Here is a 25,289-nt window from a genome sequence, read left to right as displayed (position 1 = left end):
AATATGGCACCATTTCTACCATTTGAATTCTCCAACATAATACATTGTATCTTTTAAAATGCAAGATCTATCTATTTTAAAAATAATTTACTTAGATTTTCTTCCTGGATATTTTGGACTTTGTAGTTATATGCAGTATTTGCATCATAAATCTCTTTTAATTGGAGGGAAAAAAAACAATTTTATGAAATAAATTAAACTATGTATATTTGGAGGTATTAGGGAAGTTAATCAGGCAATAAATATTTATTAAACACCTACTATGGGAAAGGCCTTGAGTTAAGTATTTCAGGAAAAAAGGCAGTTTCCTTTTCTCAAGCAGCATCCAATATAATCAGAGAGACATGTAAACAACTACATACAGGATAAATCTAAAATAACCAGCAGAGGAAGAACACTAGAATCAAAGGGATCTGGAAAGGTTCTTTATAGGGTCTGGAATTTTAGATGAAACCTGAAGAAAGCCAGGAAGTAAAGAGGTGGAGATGAGGAGAAAAAGCATTCCTGGCATAGGAGACAGCCAGGGAGAACTGTCTGGAATTGGGGAAAAGGACACTTTTTTCAAGGAATAGCAGTCAGACCAGAGTCACTGAACTAAAAGATACACAGCTGGGTGAAAGTTGTAAGAAGACTGGAAAGACAAAGGAGAACAAGTTATAGAGCCAGGAGAAAAGGAGTGATTTTAGAATGGACTAAAACTCCACATATTGAACCCAATATTTCTTTGTACTTTCATTCCAAGTTTGGAAATTTGTTTACATGGAAAGAATGTTGGCCAAACATATGAAATATACTATAAATACATAAATCCAGCTCTCTACTATATACCTAAAGGTTTTGTCTGGGTCCCTTTTCTTTTCTCACTTTGCATTTAATATCAACAATCTCATCAGGTCAAATGAATTAGTCATTCCTATCTATGAAGATGAATCCCAGATCCATAAATTTAGTCCAAATCATCTTCCTTATCACCAGCTCTACATCTCCATCTGAATAAAAAAGGAATAGAAAACCATTTACTAAACACTTTACTAAACACAAGAATTAAGCTAAGGGCTGTAGGTAAAACCAGAAAAGCCAAAGAAAAAAATCATCTTAAGGAGTTTTCATTAAAATCAGGGGAGACAACATAAAAGAGTAAAGTTCTTCAACAGGCCCAGTCCAACAATCCAACAGTAGACCTATGCCTAGGGGCAAGAAGACCAGGCCTGCTTGGTTCAACATTGACTAGAAAAAAGTGACTACTGCTCATCCAAGAAAGACAAATGGCCAAGTTCTGATCAAAACCCAAAAGGAAACAGGGAAGTGGGTCCAAGGGTAAGAGTAGAATAGAACAGTTAGTGTCCAACTAGAATGAGATTTCTAACCCCTGACTACAATTGTACAAAGGTGTCTAAGATGGGAAAGATTAAGGTTTCCAAAGGAATGTCAAGATATGAAAATACTCATTCACCTAATTTCCATATTACTTAAAATTCCCAAGTAAATTCTCACTAGGAAACTTAGTCTATAGTATTTTGCTGTTTTGACTATTCCTGTATGGATATCAAAGTAGATAATCATATAATCGAATATATTAATCATATTAATATATTAGTTATATATTAATCATATTAATCCACTTATTCCTGTTTCCTACTGTTTATTTTTTAAATAGACATTAAGTCAGTACCTTCTCAAAAGCTTTTTTCTGAATTTATTGGTATAAGCAAATTATTTTTGTTGCATTTTAAATATAGTTTATTATATGGACAGAAGTCCTAATATATTGAACCAACTCTTTTATTTCTAGAATAAATCCAACCTAGTTATAGTATATTATTTTTATCTCACTATCTTTTCCTCTGAAACCCAAACTTCTTCCTAACTTTCCAAATTTTTATCAAGGACAATCTCATTCTTTTCAGGTTTGTCATCTCATAATCATATTCAATTCTTTTTATTCCCTCAACTTTCTCTATTCAATAGGCTGCTCTTGTCAATCCTAACTCCAAACACCTTCTGCTTTTGTCCCTTCCCTTTCAATACTGCAAATTTTACTTCTAATTTGTAGGAATGCAAATAAGCAAACAAACAAAACCCCCTCCAAATTGGAATCTCTGCTTCCAGTCTTCCCATTAATAATCTATCACCCATATAACAACCATGCTGATATTCCTAAAGCATAGGTATAAATAGCTCTAGACAAATTAGTAGGCTTAAAGGATAAAATACAAACTCCACATTTTGGCATGTAATACTTTCCATCATCTGGCTTCAATGTACTTCTCTAGATTAATTTTTCACATTACTGGCCTACATATCTGTTTCAGCTAAACTGCTCTCAGCTAAATTGCTCTTCCTGTTGTTGATCTTCTATAACATTTAATCATTTGTCTAGGTAATTTTTATAAAATAAATTTTTGTGTTAACTTGAAAAAACATTTTAAAATTTCCATATATAAATAACAGAAAAGCAAATTGTAAATGAAAACAAATTCTGTATGTAAGTACAGCTTATTTTGCAAATATATTACAATTAATATTTTAATATTAACACCACCCTTGCTTATCTATTTCACCTTGTGAAATTCTTTTTGTTCCCTTCCATATTTCACTGGTTCCTTTTTCTTCTACTTTTGGCCAAAAATAAATCTATTTTAATAACAAAGAGAGGTACAGCCAGGTGGCACAATGGATAGAACATCAGCTCTTTAGTCAAGAGGACCTGAGTTCAAATCTGGTCTCAGATACTTAATACTGCCTGTCTATGTGACCCTGGGCAAATCACTTAATCCCAATTGCCTCAAGGGGAAAAAAAAAGTATATTCAAGCAAAAATAAATATCACATTGTATTTGTCATGTCTAAAAACACACATCTCATTTTGGACATATAGACCATCATCACCTGAAAAATGTTTCATCATTACTCTTCTGTAGTTGCAATTATAGTAATTACAATGATCAAAGTTCAAAATTGCTTTACTTGATAAGACTAATTCATATATAAAATAATTCCAGATTTGCTTATTGCATTCTATATCAGTTTACATAGGTCTTCCCAAGTTTCTCTGAATCCATTCCTCCCCACCACAATCTTATTGATGCAATACTTCATTAAACTCATGCACCATAATTTATTCAATAATTTCTAACAGGTATTCCTTTTGTATGTTTTTTGGAATAACCCCCCCCAAAAAAAACCCTAGCTATATATATACTTTAACATACAAAGGACCCCTTCTGTTTTGTCTTTGATTTCTTTGGAAGTCAATGGCTCATAGTGATTTCCCAAGTCAAAGTGAATGCTAGTGATTTCTCATCATTTGGAAGTTTTTCAATTGTGTCTGACTCTTCATGACCCTATTTGGGGTTTTCTTGGGCAAAGACACTGGAGTGATTTGCTATTTTCTTTTCCATCTTATTTTACAGGTGAGGAACCTGAGAAAACAGGATTAAGTGACTTGCCCAAGTCACCTAACTAGCATCTAAGGTTGGATTTTAACCCAGGAAAATGAATTTTCTTGACTTCAGGCATGGCCTCCAATCACTGAACCACCTAGACATCCCTAGTGATTTAAGCTCCAAACTGCTTTTTTAAGCAGTTGGCTGAACTAATTGACAATTTCAACAACAATAATTAGTATTCTATCCTCCAACGGTACTGATTGCCATTTTCAACAATCTGATGTGTGATGTAGAATCTCAGGAGACCTTTTAATTTTCATGCTTCTAATTTATAGTAATTTCAATCATTTTTCCATATAGTTGTTAATACCTTGCCTTTCTCTTGAAAACTGTTTTTTATATCCACTGATCATTTTTCTATTGAGGAATGTAATATCTTAAAGCAACATTTGTATTAATTGCCTATACATTTTATATATTAAACCTTTAATCAGAAATTGAATGAATTTTTAAACGTTTCCCTTCTAATTCTGCTATCATTAATTACTTGTGTAAAACTTTTCAATTTTATATAATCAACATTGTGAATCTTTTTCCCTGTGACGTAATCTATTTGAATTCAGTCAAGAAATCTTCTGCTATCCATAATTTATTTTATTTATATTTATGTATAATATAATAATCATATAAATAAAATAAATTATATTTATTACAATGGCATAAACCAATAATTAGCAATTGATATTTTTATAAGAGAAAATATTTTGCAAGTTATTAATGTAATACTCTATATTTTGATAAAAAACTTTGTAGAGATATTATACATTCTGTGCTTTGAATAGAATTTTTTTATCCTTTCATAATATATTGTGTTGATAACAAATAGAAATACTGATAAATGTTACAGTCTTGGTGTTTTATTCCTCTGTAGTTTAACATCAGTTTTTAATCTTGAGAGACTACACATTAACAAGTCATATGTTTTGTCATCATTTCTGCAGCAGCAATCTTACAATTAAATCTTCAGGCCTGAGCAAATTTTAAAAATTTTAATTTTAATTTCAATATGGCCCCACAGAGAAAGCAGTGGCTATAATAAATTATTTTTTATTAACTGCACAAAAAATTTTATAAAAATTCCATGGTACTATTGTAAAGCAAAAACCTTTTTATAAAAAGGGATTATAAATAGGGCTTTATGAAATTCTAAAGGAGAGAATCCAGAGTCCATTTGTTCAAATTAGGTGAATTATTGAGGAATTCACAAAGTTAATACTAAATCCTATAAATCTCAGGAAGGCCATGAAGAGAGGCAAAACAATAATGGACCTCGGCTTATGAATGCTCATGATTATAAAAAATTTGTGTGTAATTGCAATGAGAATAAGTATAGATGATCTTACAAGTAGGCTTATGCCACAGACAAACATCAACTAAGTAAGAGCCAAAACGAATGAAGTACAACAGAGTCCAATTGTGAGTTTAATGCTTTACTGCAAAAGGAGGAGGGGGGTTGGGAGAAAGACAGTTGTTATAAGTCAGAGTTTAAGCTAGAGACAATGGAAAATTTTGATTATTCCTGGGAAAAGGTGGTAGGATTTAAAGAAAATTAAATGCTTGAATGTTTTTGTGCTACTCCATCACCTGTGAACCTATTATTTGAAAAAATCACTTAAGTCTAATATGAGATTTGCTAATATGCATTTTTAAAAACATTTAGCTGTATGAAAACCTTCTGCTATAAAACTTTACATACCCTTTGATACAGCATAGTACTCTATATATCTATTAAATATATATAAGTATTTATAATTACATATAACTATATATATAACTATATATATAACTATATATATATATATATATATATATATATATATATATATATATATATATATATATATATATATATATATATATATCCCAAAGTGATTTAAAAAGCCAAGGATGGAAGGAAAGAGAAGAGATCTAATTGCACAAAAATATTTATGGCAGTTCTTTTTGTGCTGACAAAGAATTGGAAATTGAAATCCACATCAACTAAGAAATGGCTGAACTAGTTGTGGTATATTATTACAATGGAATGTTATTGTGCTATAAAAAATGATATGCAGGCAGATTTCAGAAAAAAACCCTCAAAAGACTTATGTGTACTAATGCAAAGTGAAATGAGTCACTTGTGGAAGTTTCTAAGGTTGTCTTCTCAACCTTCCCATACCAGTAGTATTTTCAATTAGACAATCTCTGAGCAGTTCTTGGTATTTCCTTCTAATGGAGAGTGCTGGTTTTCTAAGTAGTTTTCACAGAGGGACCATTCCCAGGGTTGAAAATTCAGTTTGGGGGGCAGCTAGGTGGCGCAGTGGATAGAACACCAGCCTTGAATTCAGGAGGACCTGAGTTCAAATTTGGTCTCAGACACTTAACACTTCCTAGCTGTGTGACCCTGGGCAAGTCACTTAACCCCAGACTCAGAAAAAAACAAAAACAAAAACAAAAAAAAGAAAAAAAGAAAATTCAGTTTGGCTAGATCTCATAGCAGAGAGTTTTACTAAGTAACAATTTGACAAATTAGAGGACATTCAAGAAAAAACGAAAGACAGCCTGTTTCCAGAAAGACATTCTATCTCTCGAAGCTTCTCAATTTAAAGGACAACTATGCTAGATTGGAACTTTGTTGTCCCAGCTCCTCTTCTCTAAGAGTTTATGAATTGGTGAAATCATCTTCATGTGAAACTGGAACTTCTTGAAGCTTAAGAATCTTAAATCAGCAATTGCTCCATAGTTATCAAAAATGTAGCAGAAATTTTCAGTTCTTGCTAGCTCCTACTCAAATAAGCCAGCACAGAATACAGAAAGGTAAAATGTAATTTATCTATTTAAGAGTATGATGCACACCATCAGTAGGTGATGGATGTCATTAATAAATATTTCATATGAAAGTCTTGCATTTCATGCTGCCCCTAATACCCAGGCATGGTGAAGTACAAAAAAAATTGAGTTAATCTGACATGATTAAAAATTAAGTATTTGCTGAACACTTTTAATAAGCTAGAATATTCCTAGGCATGGTAAAAGAAAAGGATCAGAAAACTTCTGCCATTAAAGAACTAACAATTGTTTTTAAAATATTTTGGGAGGTAGGTTGAGGGAGGGAGCTTTTCCAATACAAACATAAGTCAAACAATGGAAGAACAATATTAGGTAGGACTAAATTGTGTAATTCAAGACAAATGCACTGATTAATACAGATGGAGTAGAATAAAATAGAATTTATTAATTCACAAATGAAATCTTTGTTTTTAATAATAGTTTTTATTTTCAAAATATATGCAAAGATAGATTTCAACATTTACCCTTGAAAAACCTCTTCCAAATTTTTTTCCATGCCCCTTTTCCCCATCCCTCCCCCTAGATAGCAAAAGTCTAACATATTTCCATATTTATCATGCTGCACAAGAAAAACTAGATCAAAAAGGAAAAAAAAATATGAGAAAGAAAAAAAAGCAAACAAACAACAAAAAAGGTGAAAATGCTATGTTGTGATTCACATTCAGTCCCCATCGTCCTCTCTCTGGATGTAGGTGGCTTTCTCCATCATAAGTTCATTGAAATTGGCACCTCATTAAAGAAAGCAGTCATGTCCATCAGAGTAGATTATCACAGAATTTTGCTGTTGCTGTGTACAATGATCTCTTGGTTCTACTCACTTCACTTAGCATCAGTTCATGTAAGTCTCTCCAGGCCTCTCTGAAATCATTCTGCTAATTATTTCTTACAGAATAATAATACTCCATAACATGCATATACTGTAATTTTTTAGGCCATTCCCCTACTGAGGAGCATCCACTCAGTTTCTAGTTCCTTACCACTACAAAAAGGGCTGCTACATACATTTTTGCACATGTGGGGCACATGATCTCTTTGGGATACAGGCCCAGTAGAGACAGTGCTGGATCAAAGAGTATGCAGTTTGATAGCCTTTTGGGCATAGTTCAAGATTGCTCTCCAAAATGGTTGGATCAATTCACAACTCCATCAACAATGTATTACTGTACTAGTTTTCCCACATCCCCTTCAACATTCATCATTATGTTTTCCTGTCATCTTAGCCAATCTGAGAAATATGTAGCACCTTAGAGTTATCTTAATTTACAATTCTCAATTCAATACAATCAACAGTGACCTAGAGCATTTTTTCATATTAATGAAAATAGTTTTAATTTATTTTTCTATCTACACAACTGTATAGGTATCTGTATCTTTCATTTTATTACTATTCACAACCTATACTTTAATTCTGAGCTCATCAGCTTTGGCCAAAATTATTTCAATGGTCTTTTTAATATTCCTTCTCCTATACATCCTCCACACACCTGTAAAAAGGATTCTCCATTAAAAAAAAACTGTAAAAAATTTGTCTATGTCAAACTCAGGTTGTCTGGATAGTGACAAGGTGAGAATTCAGGTTGGACAATTACAAGGTGAGAACTCACCTAGTAATCCTAACAATACCCTTACTCAATAACCTCGAGTCTTTCCATTCTGCTCCAAAATTTAAGGATAAATTCCTGTATGGCTTTTAAAGCTATTTGCAACCTCGGCCCCACCCTATTTCCCCAATCAAATGAGATAATCCCTGTATTACTCTTCTATGATGCATTCTTCATATACTACATGGTTTGATCAAACTAGTATTCCTGACATATAATTCCTGAGTATTCCTCAGAAACTACACACCACTTGTCTTCCTGCTTTTGTACTGACCATTTATTATGCCTAGAATATTTCACTTCCTCAAAGATTTAAGCCAAGTGTCACATTCTAATTAAATCCTTTCTTGAACTCAAAACTCACCACCATACAATTTATATAATACTTTACTACTTATTCACAAATACTATCTCATTTGATCCTCACAGCAGCCCTGTGAGGTAGATGCTATTATTAACCCCATTTTATGTCTAGGAAAAGTGAGGCAAATAATGGTTAAGTGACTTGACCAGAATTCCATAGTAAATGCACATGATCAGATTAGGCCAGGTCTCTCTGACATTAAGTCCAATTTATTATCCTATCTATTTTCTTCAATTACTAGTGTCCTCCCTCCACAGAATGCCTTATGTTCATTTTCAGTACATAAGTACATGTTACATTCAAACTATCTGACAGCAAAAAGTGTTGCACTTTTGTCTCTGTATCTCCATTGCCTAGCACACAGTAGACAATTAATATTTCTCAATTAAGTGATTTAATTTGTAAAAACACAATGCACAGGAATTTGTACATAAGTAGGAAATGTCAGTCTGCCCTTCAATTATAAAGACGTACATTGCAGAAAACAAGAGTTTAGGAAGATATACATGTGAGAGGAAGAAATGTCCTTCTATTTTACTGTAACCTCAGCACTTAGCACAGTGATTGATACTTGGTATCAAAAAGCTTGTTGTCAAATGACCAACAGGACAATTTCAGAAAGGCCTGGAGAGACTTACATGAACTGATGCTGAGTGAAATGAGCTGGACCAAGAGATCATTATACACTTCAACAACAATACTATATGATGATTAATTCTGATGGACGTGGTCCTCTCCAACAATGAGATGAACCAAATCAGTTCCAATAGAGCAATAATCAACTGAACCAGATACACCCAGTGAAAGAACTCTGGGAGATGACTATGAACCATTACATAGAATTCCCAATCCCTCTAATTTTGTCCATCTGCATTTTAGATTTCCTTCACAGGCTAAATGTACACTGTTTCAAAGTCCGATTCTTTGTGTACAGCAAAATAACTGTTTGGACATGTACACATATATTGTATTTAATTTATACTTTCACATATTTAACATGTATTGGTTAACCTGCCATCTGGAGGAAGGAGTGGTGGGAAGGAGGGGAAAAGTTGAAACAAAAGATTTTGCAATTGTCAATGCTGGAAAATTACCTATGCATAAAATTTTTGTAAAAATAAAAATTAAATTAAATTAAAAAAAAAAAAAAACTTCTTGTCATAATACAAAGTATTATGAAGTAAGAGAATCTGAGTTTAGGTCCCATCTCACAGACTATTTGTGGGACTCTGCTGCCATCATTATTGTTATAATCATCTTTAATCCTGGAAACTTTGTCTCTTTTAGTGCAGCCCAAGATCATATTACATCTTTTAACTGTCACATTACACTACTATCTCATACATAGCTCACATTCCACCAAAACAAAGACTTTTCAGATAAAACAGCTGTGTTATCGCACCTCCTTCATCTTTTTCCTTAGGGTGTCATTTTTAGAGTCCAAGAGTGAGGCTTTACGTATCACTACTGAATTTCAGGGGCAGCTAGATGGCACAGTGGGTAAAATGCCAGGTCTGGAGTCAGGAAAATCTGTTTACATCCAGCCACAGACACCTAGGAGCTGTGTGACTTCAGGTAAACCATTTAACCTAGTATGCTTCCATCTCTCATATATAAAATGAGCTGGAAAGAAAAATGACCAACCAATCCAGGATATTTTCCAAGAAAACCCCATGAAGGGTCATGGAAATGACTGAACAACTGATTTTCATCTAATTAGACTGAATCCAATACTCTTAATTATATAGATCTTGCTCCTTGTATCTGTCCTCGAGTGTGTTAGCTGTGCCTCTAATTTTGGGGGCTTTTTTTTTTATCATCTCCAAATGTGAATATACTACCTATGCCTTTATTCATATATCAAGTATAAAATAATACAGGAAAGCATATCAACTTGGGACAATCCATTGGAATCCCTTTCTATGCAATTACTCTGTTCTGGTCATTTGTAAAATTTCTGAATCTATCTAGATATATTATTATCTGGGTCTACATATCTTAATCTTCTTCACAATAACAACATGAGATACTTGATTATAAATATTTTCTAAAAATACAGGCAAATTATATTTATAAGCATTCTTCTTTACTAGTTTAGTAGCCCTTTCGAAGAAGGAAATGTTAGTCTAAAATCATTTGCTCTTGATAAAGTGATATTCATCAATTACTTTTAAAAATAATTTATCCTAGAATAATCCCAATAAGTGAAACCTGCATTGATAACTCTAGAGTCTGGGGCAGCTAGATGGTGCAGTGGATAGAGCACCAGCCCTGAATTCAGGAGGGCCCGAGTTCAAATCTGGTCTCAAACACTTAACATGTTCTAGCTGTGTGACCCTGGGCAAGTCACTTAACCCCAGCCGGGGGGGGGGGGGGAGGGGGGTTGGAGAAAGTATACTCTAGAGTCTGCAGGATCTATTTATTCACTTCCCCTTTGTGAACATCAGTATCAAACTTACCTTTATCCAATCTTACGGCACCTCTACTCTTTTCAAGATCTTTCAGATATCACTCACAGTGGCTTAGCTAGTACATCTGCCTGTTAGTACCCAGTATGAAATTCATCTTACCCAAGTTACTTGAATTCACCAAGAGTAACTAGATATTATTTCATTATGTCCTTACTTATTCTTGAGTATCGACTATTTTCAGTCTTTTTGTGTTGTTATTTCAGGAGAAATGTCATTTTTGTCAGCGAAGAAAATAGAAGTAAAATAAGAATTAAACAGTACTGACTTCTCTCTGATGTTAGATAGCACTTTTCTATCCACCTGAAATATTCTTTCCTCCTCTTTCTACTAAGGAAAGAGAGTGAGGAAAACTAGTCAGAGACAAAGATATAAGAAAGAAAAAAATGTTAAACTTTAATCTCTTTGGATAATTGATAAACACAGAGCACTTTGAGTAGTTTTTCGAAGAGAAGTTATTCTTTAATTGAGCTTACCGTGCTACAACTAAAAATTGGTCAATCTGTCGATCAGTAAGAGGGCTGTTTGGGTCCCAAACTTTGACCTCCAGTTTTGATTGTTCTCTGCCATCTGCTTCTCCTACACAAAGTAAAAGGTATGCAGAAGTCTGATTATTTGAAATATATTATCTTTGAATATTAAAAAAACATGATCTCTTAAAAAAGAATCCCTTGAACAGTATTATGAAATAACTAAATTTACATTATAATTGAGTTTTTCTATCATAGTAATTTAATTCTTCTTAATACACTGTTGAGGACAGTTTAATTCAGCAATATATTTATTTGTCATATTATATATAAATATAATTACATGTTGTATATAATAAGCAAATATATGTAACACATACTCTTTCCATTCAAAGCTACTACAATCTCTTTAAAAAAATGTTCCTTGTGCTACTTTTATCTAAAGCCAACAGAAAAGTGGTGAGTTGTTCTCCTGCCACTAAACTCACGATAGTAACAAAATACAGGAAGTGGTCAAAAGGAAAGGAAAAGAAGAATAATAAATATGGTTTTTATTAAGTACCTATTATTTGCTAAGCAGAACACCAGACACTAAAGATAAAAACACAAAAGTCAAAGTTCCTTATTTTCAGTGAGTTACCATTCTACTACTACTCAATTTCAAATTCTCTCCCCAATTTCCCAACAACATAAAGATCACCACTAGCATTCTAGTCACCTAGGCTCACAGTCTTCATGTCACTCTCAATTCCTTCATCTTACTCATCCCATTATTTCAAAAATTGACAAATCTTATTTCTTTCTTTAAAACATTTCTCACAGGTGTTCCCTTTGTTCCATTCATAGATACCATATTAGTTCAGGTCTTGTGGCCTTTTCTCTAGACTGTAATAGTCTAGAATTCAATCTTCTCTCCTTTTCAGTCCATCCTTCACACAGATGCTAGTGATCTTTCTAAAGCACAGGTCTAACCATGTTGTCTTCCTATTTAATAAGCTTCAATAGCTCCCTATTATCTTGAGGATGAAATATAAACTCTCTATTATGTAAAATTGTTTACAACTTTCTCCTTCCTATTGCTCTTTCCACAGACTGAGCAATCTGTCCATACTGCCCATTGTTCCCCACAAAGTTAAATAAATCTTCCATTTTTATGCCTTAGCATTGTTCCCCACCAGGGCTGGAATGCTTTTCCTCCTAATTTCTGTCTTTTAGATTCCCAGTACTCTTTAAGATTCAGTTCAACTACTACCTCCAGTCTAGCATGATATCCTTTGGCCATCCAAAGTCTGTAAGTGCCTTTTCTTCAAAGACAACTTTCTTTTTTTTTAATTGTTTTTAAAGGCTACTTTTAATATACTTAATATGATCATGTAGGTACCAATATAAATGTCTTCTAGATTATAATTTAAGTTTCTTAAGAACAAGGACTTTTTTTTTTTTTTTTTTTTTTTTTTTGCTTTTCCCTTTTCTTTGTATTGCCCAAAGTTTAGCACAGGGTCTGGCAAATAATAAGCACTTGATTAAATGCCTGTTGATTGTTAAGCCCCTTGACTTGGGACAGAACATCAAAATGATGATCAACTATATTCTTTGTAATGGGAACTTCAATTACAAAGGAGACAACAAAAATATGATTTCAGATGAAAGTATATCTGAACTTTTAAATCATGAAACATTTGAGTCAAGTTTGAAATTTTATCCTTTAAAAGGTAAGTGATGTGATTTCATATGTGTGTGTGTGTGTGTGTGTGTGTATACATACACACACACACACACACACATATAAGTGTGTATATATTTATCTATATATACATACACAAAGAACTAAGCTAACAGTAATTCATCACAGGAATTCATCATTTATATCACAGATAGTATTATAAATTATTAACTTCTTATAATTGTACTATGATATATTTAATATGTATGGGAATGCCTGCCATCTAGGGAAGGGGGTGGAGGGAAGGAGGGGAAAAATTCGGAACAGAAGGGAGTACAAGGGATAATGTTGTAAAAAATTACCTATGCATATGTACTGCCAAAAAATGTTATAATTATAAAATTAATAAAAAAAAACCTTATAATTGTGAAAAAATAAGTTCAATGTTAATTTAAAGTAAAATGAGAAAATAAAGGAAATTGAGGGAATTTACTTAACGTAAATTGAGGCTACTTATATAGCCTTTGGTTGAAAAGGAAGAAACATTCAAGAGGACTAAGAAAAAATTTTTTTATTATTTAATCTAATTGTTCCCTTAAGCTTTGGCTCCAGTTGTTCACCAGCTTTAATATCCTATTTTGAGACCTCCCATTCTTCCGCTATCCAGCCTTCAAACCCCCACTCCCCTATGAAATCTATAATATAATTATCCTTTTACTTGTTTCCTACATTTCCTCAAAGAATATTTAGAATTTTGAAATTGGAAGGAGTAAGCCATCATTCCATATTTCCTTGCCCTCCCTCCATACCAGCCACACAGTAAGAGGATGAGGAATGAGAGCAGCTGGCAGGCCAGTCCAAACCCAGGCACAGACTTGGCTCAGGGCCTTCTACAACACCCTCAGAGCCTAGTAGCTTCATTATTCATCTGCCATACACTATCAACCCTATGACTACTCAAGTTTCTTTCCCTATCCCTGCAGTAACCAATCACCAACCACTTAGATGAAAACTATCCCTAGCCCTCTGACATCTCTCATCTCTACCCTTCTCAACCCTCTCCTACCATTTTCCTACTCCAACCTGCCAACCTTTCAATAATGCCTTCTGAAATTCCCCTTCAATAATAAACAAATTCCATTTCAAGCTGGACCTCTCTCACACTCTTTCCATCAAGTAACCAAATAAACTTACATTTCCCCTGCAATCATTTCCAGGACTGGATATATCTTCTCTAACCACTCCCCTCCCCCACCCACCTCAACTCCACAAATAAGCAAAAACAAAACCAGTCTGTCACTTCCCGATTGTTCAGCCTTTTCCCCATTCAATCAAAAATTTCTATCCAATCTGAATTATGGTGGCTTTCTATACTAGGTCACTCTCCTTCCTCAAGGAGTTTAACAACAAACCGACCATCTTCTTCTCCTCACCAACTTCTACCTTTCTACTAGAGAATTTTAATATTCAGACAGATGGTTCTTAACACCTACTTATACATAAGCTTTCTTAAATCCATATTAATTTACTCACCCATAAGGATGGTCTCAAATTAGATCTCACCATAACCCATAAGGGTTTCACTTGCCTAATTAGAAATTCCTGACTTTCTCTTGTTTGATAATAATTACCTATAATTCCATGTTTCTCAATACCTCACCCTCCTACAATCTTTGGATTATTCTATATTCTTTCTATCACTATCCCCCCAACTAGTTTTCCACTTCATTCTTCACCCTTCCTAACTTCTAACAAATAATTAACCATTTAAATTCTAGTCTTCCACTCTTGAATCCTTTTTGGCCAAGTCTCAAGCCTAGATAACTCCAATCATCTGCCTCCTCATTCCTATTGGTTCCTAATCAGTTCCTACTCAGTGGGTGCTGAATGCACCCAATTAGGCTGGCCACATTGTTCGAATGCCAAATGTACACTTGTCAAAATGACTATTTTAGAGAGAACTCACACAGGGCAAGAACCACAAGGTGGTCAGAAAAGGCAATACAAGGACACTAAGAACTTTAGATCTAATTGTATGACATGGGAGACAATGGCACGACTGCCCAGCATGGCATGACCTCATTAAAAAGGTTCTGTGCTCTCAAAATTAGAGAAGCTACATAATATGTTCAGAGGGATTATTTGTGTACAATCTATGGCAGATTATTGAGCGCAAGCTTTTGTCTGATCCGCCACACTCAGACACAGTAACTTGCCTTTAACATAGTGATTTAATTCTGGTCCTCTTTGAGAACTAAGGACAACAACTAACCAATCAATTGAGTACACTACAAACTGATGTTATCCGAATTCAATAGGCCCTCACTAAAGCAAGATGGTCCTTTTATTTCTGCCTATTTCATTTTCCATTTTATTCCCCACAGAAGCTATTCCAAACCTCTTTCCTTACAAGTCCTTACCCCAAAATATTCCCATTGCTACCTGAGGACCTTGCATCTTAATTTAGTTTAAAAATTGAAAGCATACAACATTAACTCTTTCTTCCTCCATCCTTTTTATTTAAAAACTTTTTGACATCATATCCCACTCTCTCCTTCTGCACAGGTCTATGATAAAGATGTGGCCTTTCTCTTTAGCAAGACCAATTATTTCTATTTGTGCACTTGATTCCATCTCCTCCCTTCTAGTCTAAGCAGACTGAAAATTCAATAATCCCTCTTCTCCCCTAAATATTCAACTTCTGCCTAGCTCCTGTTTCTTTCTCTAAGAACTAGAAACCAGGCTCTAGTCTCCCTTATTTAAAAAAATAATAATAATAATAAGCAAAAACAAGACTTGGGAGAGACTGGTGTAGGACTGCCTGGCATGGCGTGTCCTCATCAAAGTAAGTGCTGTGCTCTATGAGCAAAGTAGGACTGGATTAGCCCAGGAGAAAAGCAAGATGTGCAAAGTTAGAATCCATTGCAAATGTTCATAGGGACATTTGTGTCCGACCTGTGGCAGAGAATTCCAAGCTCATATTGGTCTGATCAGCCATAGTTGGACAACTGTAACTGGATACCAATACAGTGATGTCATTTCGGTTCTCTCTGAGAGTAAAGGACAACAACCAATCTCTCCCCTTTTTCAGCCAAAATTCTCTTACTCAATTCTCAATATTCTGGACTGTCATCACTAAATTAGCACTAAAACTGCTCTCTCCAAAGTTACTAAAGACTCTGTAATCATGAAATCTGAAGGTCTTTCCTCAGTCCTTATGTTTTCTGGCCTGTTTGCTGCATTTGATATGGCTGACCATTCTCCTCATGGGTATGTTTTCCAAACTGAACTTTCATGACTGATTTCTGCTGGTCCTCCCTCCTTTCTAATCATTTCTCAATCTCCTTTCTAGGCATCATCCATAGCATACCTCACAATTACTAGCATTCCCTAAAGCTCTGTCGTAAAGCCTCTACCTTTCTCTCCAATCTTCTCTGTCTTTCTTACCTCATTATCTGGGGTTTAATTATCATTTTTATATTGATGACTCTTAGATAGTCAATTCCAGTTTATCCTTTAAACTTCAAATATACATTATTAGTTGTCTACTCAACACTTTGAACTAGGTGCCCTGGACTCATCTCAAATTCAACAAGTTGAAAATTTGAACTCATTGTATTTCCCAATGTACATAATTAATATGATATTGCTTGTCTTCTCAAAGGGTAGGAGAGACGCTAGTGGGATGGAGAAAATTTGCAACTCAATTCTCAAAAATGAAATGTCTCATCTATATAGCACTGGAAACTATTGCTTACTCTCTCCTACTGGATAGTCGGTCCTTTCTACATTTTTTGTGACAATGCTTGCCACTGGCTCTCCTACCTAGAAGAAAATAGGTGGTACAGTAGACAAAGCAACGCCCCTGGAGTCAGAAAGACCTAAATTCAAATATGACCTCAGACAACTTGTAAACTTGGGCAAATCATTCAAATGCTGTCTGCCTCAGTTTTTTCACATATAAAATGAAGATAATAAAATAATAGTACCTACTTCCCAAGATTGTTGTAGGATCAAATAAAATATTTAACTTCATAGTCTTAATTTTTCAACCAGATATTTTGGATTTTCAATTCTATGATACATTTTATCTATCTTGTCTAAATTCCTTCAGTGGAGGAAAACAATGAAAAATGAAAAACTAATGAAGGCAGAAAACTAATGGACTCAATAAAGAAAAAGAAAATTGGGAAATTATATGCATAATCAAACTATTTTGAGATTATCACATGTCCTAACTATGGAAGCTTAGACAATATTAATAGAATGTGTATAGTCACAACTAAAGAATATTTATATAATACTAATAAATTCATATCTGGAGTTCTGCACAAAGAAGTCTCAAAAGACAAGCATACTTTAAAATAATTTCATGACAAGATCTAAGTCATTTATTTTTCAAAATAATACTTTTCAAAATGGAAAGATTCAGAACATATTTCAACTCTCAAACAACAGTGTCACAAATCTTATAATTCACTTACTTTATAATAAAATTGTGGCCCTCTGTGAGATTTTAATAAAGTACAAATGCTCCTAATTTTTGTTCATTATTCCAATATTTGGATCTTCACTCTCCAATGACTTTTAAAAATTTCTTTAAGATATAATGGCAAAATAAAGTGTTTTTTTTTTTAATTATGCAAAAAATAATTTAAAACATACCTTCTGTGAGCATGTCTGGTATATCTGCTTGATATCTAGGTCCTACTCTGATTTCCCCTTTATCTGCTAAAAGTGTTTTCAATGAAGGATCATAAACCAAAGAATAGAAAAAGGTATCCTAAAAAAAAAAAAAAAAAAATGTTATAGTTGTTAATCAAGTAGGTAAACAAACAGTAAAAATTTCTTACATGCCCATTATGTGCCAGGCATAAAGCTAAGCACTAGGGATACAAAAAGAGGTAAAAGACAGTCCTTGCCCTCAAGGAGCTTACAATATATTGTGAGAGACGACATGGAATTAAACATATACAAAGTAAGCCACATACCCAATAGGAAATAATTAAAAGAGGGAAAGCACTGAAATTAAGAGGAGTTAGGAAACAATAGCAGAAAGTGGGAATTTTGTTGGGATGTAAAGGAAGCTAGGGCAGTTAATAATTAGAATTGCAGAGGAATATTGTTTCAGAAACAGAGGAAAACCAGTTGCATATATGCATATGTAATAATTCTTCAAATGTTCTTATGTATGATGACAAAAAATATAAAATCTTGAGAGTAACACTCAACATAATGAATGAAAGGGTAAATCTTTAGCAACAGATTATTTATCATCATATTATTACTAAGGAAATGTCAAAAATGAAAAGTCACATAATTCAAGCAAAATAGAAAACAGTAGTGTGATAAATTCTATTTGGGATACATGAGATGTTCATGTAATAATAATCAAAAGGATCATTAATATATTAAAACTCATAATAGCAAATTGAGAATATAAAAGACATGAAAATATCTAGGATCTTATGCTTCCAATTCTTTTTCAGCTTTAAAATTTTATTATTTTGAGAATCAGAGGAGAAAAATGCCTTTTGTTAAATAATGTTACATTAGTTTTATTCTGAGTGTTTGGGAGTTTGTTTAAAATTTTTCAGAAGTCAGAGAAAATCTCAAAAATATGAAGAATTTTGGCCCTTGAAAACAAACAAAAAAAATCAAAGCAGATGAAATTGCCTAATGATTTTGTAAAGTTGTCTTTTCTAAGTTATCCATCCAATAAAGTTACCTTGAATGATTGAACCGATTACCATAAGACTATGGAACGTTATGGGATAGAAACATATGGGGCAGAATTATACACAAAAAAATTTCTGAGTTTTATAAAGACGTATCATATCTAAGGAGAATGCAGTTGTTAAATAGGGAGCCAAGGTACAGACTGTATGTTTAAGGAACAATAAGGTACTGGAAATGATTGCTGATGGCTCAGTAATTAAGTGAATTTGAAATAAGATAACACTTTGAAATGGCATTCCACAAACTTGAGTTTTTGTTATATTATGAAGTAAAATTATATAATAAGCATATTATATAAAGTTTTGTTATATTATAAAATAAAATCTGTGTTTCTTCCAGCAATACAAATGAGTACATTTACTTTAATTTTAGCTTTAGAATTATCAAGGGCATCAAGAGGTAAAATGGTTTACCTTGGATCACATGCCAACATGTGACTAAGGTGAGCCAGGTCTTCCTCACTCTAAGGTAAGCCCTCTAGCCACTATTCAAGGCTAGGGTTTTTTTTTTTTTTTGGTAGTAAAACAAATAATCTTAAATCTTTGTATCAGATAAGCAGTTTAAAAAATCATGCTCCTAGCACTAGGGTCCAGAAAAGGAATTTGGCTGCAAACAAAAAAAAAAAGGTTACAAAGGAGAAAAGAGCTCTGAGTGAGTAACTTCTACTACCAGTGAAAAACAGCATCTTCTAAACAACTTAAAGAGTATTACAAAATTTGTCTTGGACACAAAGAAGTTAACTAACTTGTCCTTCAGTAAAACTATTAGTTACATAGTAGAGTGAAGACATGAAACCAGGTCTTCTAAGGCAGACTCAAGGTCAGCTTACATCCATTGTGCTAGGCAATCTCTTTTCTCTTCATTCCTTAATATTCAAATTTAACAAAAACAAAAACTTATGGATAGATAGATAGAAGTATATTTCGTGTATACATATATATATATATATATATATATATACACACACATACATTTATATGTATTTATGTATCCCAATTTTACAGGTAGAAAATCCACATACTAATGCTTGCTCTGTTATCTTTACATTCATGAACAAATATTATTCTCAGAGCAATTTCACCCTCAGATGAAACATTAGCATTTCAAATATTATAAAACCTGCGAGGCAAATAAAAAAACAAAGTAAAATTGAGTGACTAAATTTAATTCTGCTTTAAAATCAAATATGCCATAGATATAAGAGTTCTAAAAGGCAAGTTTGCATGATTATCATAAATGTATATACACATTAATTTATGAAATATATTTTCTTTATCTGTACTATGAAATAGATCAACTAATTCATAGTCTAATGTGCTAAATTTACTAACAAATGGTTATTCCTTTAAAAACATGATTTCCAATAAGGGCTAAAAAAAAAAAAGAGGATTGATTTTGGTTAATACAATGTGGATGGTGAATCAAGGTTATAAAGTAATTTTTTATAACAGAAATTGATAAACATTTCAATTTTTACAAAGATATATTCTAAAGGGAAGAGTAACAAAGTTACATTTCATTACCTCTTTATCAAGATATGATAAAACTGATTCTGTTTCATTCAGTAGTGCAACACTACATTTCCCCCTGTACAAAAAGAAAAAAGAAATATTGATGTAGACAATTTGGCTAGGTATTATTGGCAATATTTAAAATTGTAGACAATATATAGAGATTAACACAAAACATTAAAAGTGAAGAATATATTTACTCTACATAACAGTATCTTCTTATAACAGGAGTGAAAAACTAAGCTTATAGTATACAATCACATGTTTTGGAAAACAATATATAAATCAACAAATATTTATTGAGGATCTAGTCAAAGACACACCATATATTAAGGACAGTAATAAAGTTAATTGAGATTTTACTGCTTTTGTACAGAGATAAAATGTGCCAAGCAAGACAATGATCAGAGCTAAAGTAAGTTTTGGGGAAACAAAAGATTAAACATTTCAAAAACAATTTAACATAAGAGACCACAAGATCAGTAAATTATGTTTTCAACTATAGAGTAAAATAGTTTCACCTCTGTTTTTAAAGTAATTAGTGCAATATATAGAAATTCTATAAGTATAATAAACCTTTTAGTTAAAGAGTAGATAAACAAAGTACTGTCAATAAAGCAAGCAGAATCAGGACTACCCTCTGACAAAGCTCAACAGATTACCTAGCCCTTTCTGGAATAAAGTCAACCTAGAAGGCCATGAGACAACTACTAAATTCCTATCTGTAGAGCATCCAGAAGCCAATAGGACCCAGTCACTGTTAATTAGGTTCTATGTCTATCCAGTCACAAAAGTGTATTGACAGGCACAGAGCCTATAGTATATTTGTATGACCTGAGCACAGAACCTAGAGAATATTACCCCAGCCTTTGTAAAGGATAAAAAGCATTCTTTCTGTAGTATTTTTTGGTGTTAATGAACTATGCTGATATGAAGGGATTTGATCAGTGGTTGAGGACAGGATTGCCATAGGACAATAGTTTTAGAGATGGAGGATGGAGCCTTGTTACTTATTCAATAAGAGCAGAAAAGCTTTAACAGGTTTGTGACTGTAATAAGGCATGAATGAACAGTTAGATGCCAGAGACATGGACCCTTGAATAAGACTCCATCTTTAACTAGAGAAATTGGTTCTGATTAATACAATGTGGATGATGAATCAAGGTAATAAAATTATTTTTTTGGGAGGGTGTATGTATAAATTCTGATCCTTATATCATTACCTCTAACAGATCAAGGAAGAAATTGAACTTCAAAGTCATTAAATCATTTGCATAGCTAACAGAAAATGTTAAAGATAAAATTTGAAGCCAGATACAACAAGCTTCTGACGATAAAGACTTGTGTAAGCTAGAGAAAGCTCTAGAACTTTTTGTCTGAATTTGTTTAACTATTTAATAATCCCAATGCTGTCATTCACCCTTGTCTGATGTTTTGTAACCCTGTGGACCATAGCATGTCAGGTCCTTCTGTGACCCAAGAAGCTCATTTTTTGATGTCAAATCTTCTAGTGTTTTAAAAGTCCATTGTGTTTTCTTGGCAAAGAAACTGGAGTGGCTTGCTATTATTTTTTCCTCCAGTAGATCACCTCTTGTCAGAGCTCTGCATTGGTCCATGTTGGATAACTCTGTATGGCATAGTTCAGTTTCACTGAGTTATACAAGCCCCTCAGCTACAAGGTAGTGACCCAGTGGAGTGTTTGAATTATTTTAAAGCAAGTACAAAATTATTTTGAGTCAAAGGATTTATATCAAAGACCCAGTGACTAAAAATACCACATTGAAAATATTCAAATAAACCCAATAACTTGTTATATTTATCTTATTTCTGAGCAAAAATAAAGGGCGAGAAAAAGAAAATAATTCAATTTAACTGCAATAAAATAACTCAACAATATTTATTCCTTTATAAACAATGACATCTAATAAATATCCAGGTCTCTTCATTAACTTCAATTCTACACTTGTTGGGGGAGGAGGGAAATGGAAAGAAAGGAACCAATCTATTTATGCATTATGAGTTATTCTTACACCAAGAAGGCAGTATCAGGAATTTGCCATCTCAGAGCTGCAAAGGTCACATATGCACCTCCTGGGGTAAAGATAACCTACAAGGCTATATCCGACAACTAATAAATGCCTCTTTAAATACATAGAAGCCAATGGGCCCTACCCACCACTGCATATAAGAACAAATATTATATTAAACAAATATTTCAAAATTGAAAGTATATTAATTCACAATTGAAAAATCACAATATTAATTTAATACATGCATCCACATTAAAAAATTGCTTCACTCAAGTTTTACTTTTTCATATTTCCCTAATATCAATTCTGAGAATTCTCTGAGGGTCTTTTTATTTCTGTCTGAATCTTTAATTTAGCTTTCAGAAGAATCATGAAGATTTATCTCTGACAAAAGGCATTACTTTTAAAAATTTAGCCCATTCATTCATGTTATACACCTATAAAAACAAAATCATATTATTTCACTGCTCCTTTCAGTTTTGAAAACCAAGAGTGAACTTTATAATACATAGTGAAGACTAGGAAAGTTGTTTCTGTTATATCTTACAGATGCTACTGAATATAATTATTGAACTGAATTAGGAATACTGTGATTATACAGCGTCTAATTAAGAAAGACAAAATTGGCTTTCTAAAATAAGCCTTGAATTACTCTGCTTTGCCACCATTTCAAAAAGAAATTTTGGGATTATTTAATAATCTTTTAGAGGACATTATTTTCAGTTCCAATGAAATTTATTGGATGCTATTAATACTCATGGTCACTGTAGTTTTTAAAGATTTCACAGGATCTCATATCCGAATAGATAGAATATTTTCATCTAATATATTAAAGGTTCACAAATAAAAGTAGCAACAAATAATTAGATTAAGTAAATTTGGTGAAAAATACAAAATAATCCTGAGGAAAGAACCTATAAAAGAATAACTATATGGTTTTGCTACAAAGAAAAATACTTTTTTAGGAGCAATTTCATAGGCCTTGTTTAATAAAAGATTAAGAAACACTTTGTAACTGCCATAATAACTGTGCAATATAAACACTAAAAGTACTTTTAGGAGAATTTTTACAATGTGCTTTTAAAGTTTTGTTGCATCATTTGTATCATAGTAAAATCTTTGTTCAATAAATATAAATTAAGTTTTTCCAGAAAAAATCTGAAGCTTTAGTCACAAAGCAACTCAGAGATGATAAAACTCATGACATTTTAAATATTTATTCATTACTATTCTATTAGTTTTCACATGTTTCCAAACAGCCAGATTCATTTTAACATTGTAGGTACCCATGTGCAATACATTATCAATGTAATTCCCATGGTTAGAAGACAGATGCCAAATGCTATTAAATGTTTTTATGGCATGAATACAATATGCAGACATGTGACTGTGTATATGTATATCAGTATCTTTCATAGATACCATAAGTGCATATATGCATATTATACAAATGAAAAGAAGTAACAGAAATGTATATTCAGCAATTTTTTCCCCAATGCAAGGAGGAAAATTTCCTTTAATTTACTCTTCATTTTTTTGAAGGAAAAAAAGGCATAAAAATCAAGGAGGCAGGCATTAGCAGTATCATATTTGACTTCATGAAAAAAGAACATAGTTTTCTTCAATATCTAGCCCACATGCTAAGAGAATATGCCATAAAGTATACACTATAAAGCAAACTGAATGACATGATTTAGCTTCCAAAGACAAAGTTCATTCCTCAGAATTCTGTCTTGAATGAATAATGTGAACAGCTTAAAAAGCACCATGGTGCACAGTAAACAAAACACAATGAATATGTACCAGAAGCCACAGGGACAAGTTAAAAAAAGCAAAGACCAAAATAAGACCCTGACAACAGTTTTTCACAGATGGATACTGTAAAAGATCTACAGATTTAAATTATCTGCCACCAGATTACTATTCCCAATAACTTCAGAGTATTATCATCAATCAGCAAGGAGGTATTGATGACCAGTCTTTACAAGGATCATTGAGATAGAGAAATATAAACCTCATTGGGAAAGCAAGAATAATAGAAATGATTAATAGAGATTTGAGACTGAAATTGTGACACTAATTGTAAGTATGATAACCATTTAGAGAACAGGATCAATATTCAATATGTAAGGAATGATATCAGTGCAGGTATGTCTCATAGCTCAACATATACTTAAGCTCAATCTGCTTTGTTAACATTTTCTCCTTCAGTTTCTTAAATCTAGGCAATCAACAAAACAATAAATCAAGCTCCAATATGTAGAGTTTTCAAGGTTTAAGTACTCACAATGGAAATTTAATATTGGCTTTAGCCAGTTAAAGCAGGCTTCCACATAGCCCTACTGATCTATGGTAGTTAGAAATGGATAATAGGATATTGTTTAAAAAATATTTTCTAAGAAATATATTCTACATGACTGCATATGTATAACCTATCAAAATGCCTACCCTAAGGGAAGAAAATTTGGAACTCAACATTTTTTTAAAAAAAAGTTGAGACTTTGTTTTGCATGTAATAGGGAAAAAATAAAAAAAAAATTTAAAAAAGAAATATTTTACAAGAACAGTTAATACAATAAGAAAAAGACTGAAAGGAAGAAAAGTAAAAGATGACCAAGGAATAGCTTCTGCTGTCTCTCCTCTGTGCCTTCTAATGTAGACAAATATTAAACAATGAAAATAACTGGCAAATTCAAGAGAAGGTGGTACATACAATGAGGGATCCTTCTAATCACTGTGTTTATAGATCACCTTTCTGTTGATCTATAAACCTTCCTGATAGTTCAAACCACAGAATAAATGTTATTAAGAGGCACAATGGTACCTGGATGAGCATGAAGGAGATCAAGAATTAAACCCAAAGCTTTAGTGCCTTTTCTTAAAAGGTGTTTAACACACTAGAATACATACTAAGTTTATAAATATGTTAAAGTCAATTGCTAGTATAAATATAACTACTTCATTGTTTAGTTTGCTAAATGAGTAGACAAGAGAGTTTAACTCTGTTACAGTATCTCTTCACTTTGTCCATACTGTCACAAGAAAAATAAACAGATTTAAAAGGAAAAAAGCATAATGGGAATCTAATTTATTTCACCCTAGATATTATTTATTAGTTAGAGCTGCTTATACTAATCAGCATTATATCCCTAGTAAACTCTTTAAT

The 25,289-nt window shown here is 32.8% G+C and overlaps 1 protein-coding gene across 4 annotated transcripts in view; it reads right to left on the bottom strand.

The window, feature by feature from the left end:
• MTA3 (metastasis associated 1 family member 3) overlaps window positions 1-25,289 on the bottom strand; it is a 174,725-nt gene that overhangs the window by 73,782 nt on the left and 75,654 nt on the right. For all 4 annotated transcript variants that reach the window (XM_074286690.1, XM_074286692.1, XM_074286691.1 and 1 more), the window contains exons 5-7: window positions 20,106-20,169; window positions 17,509-17,626; window positions 11,187-11,289 (exon numbers count right to left, since the gene is read on the bottom strand). In XM_074286690.1, the coding sequence (XP_074142791.1) occupies window positions 11,187-11,289; window positions 17,509-17,626; window positions 20,106-20,169 (285 nt within the window). The remainder of the gene's footprint in view (window positions 1-11,186; window positions 11,290-17,508; window positions 17,627-20,105; window positions 20,170-25,289) is intronic.

The sequence above is a fragment of the Sminthopsis crassicaudata genome, chromosome 2, assembly GCF_048593235.1.
Source record: "Sminthopsis crassicaudata isolate SCR6 chromosome 2, ASM4859323v1, whole genome shotgun sequence".
NCBI lineage: Eukaryota > Metazoa > Chordata > Mammalia > Dasyuromorphia > Dasyuridae > Sminthopsis > Sminthopsis crassicaudata.
The sequence above is the reverse complement of the archived record's forward strand: the minus strand, read 5'-3'. Positions and strand labels throughout refer to the sequence as shown.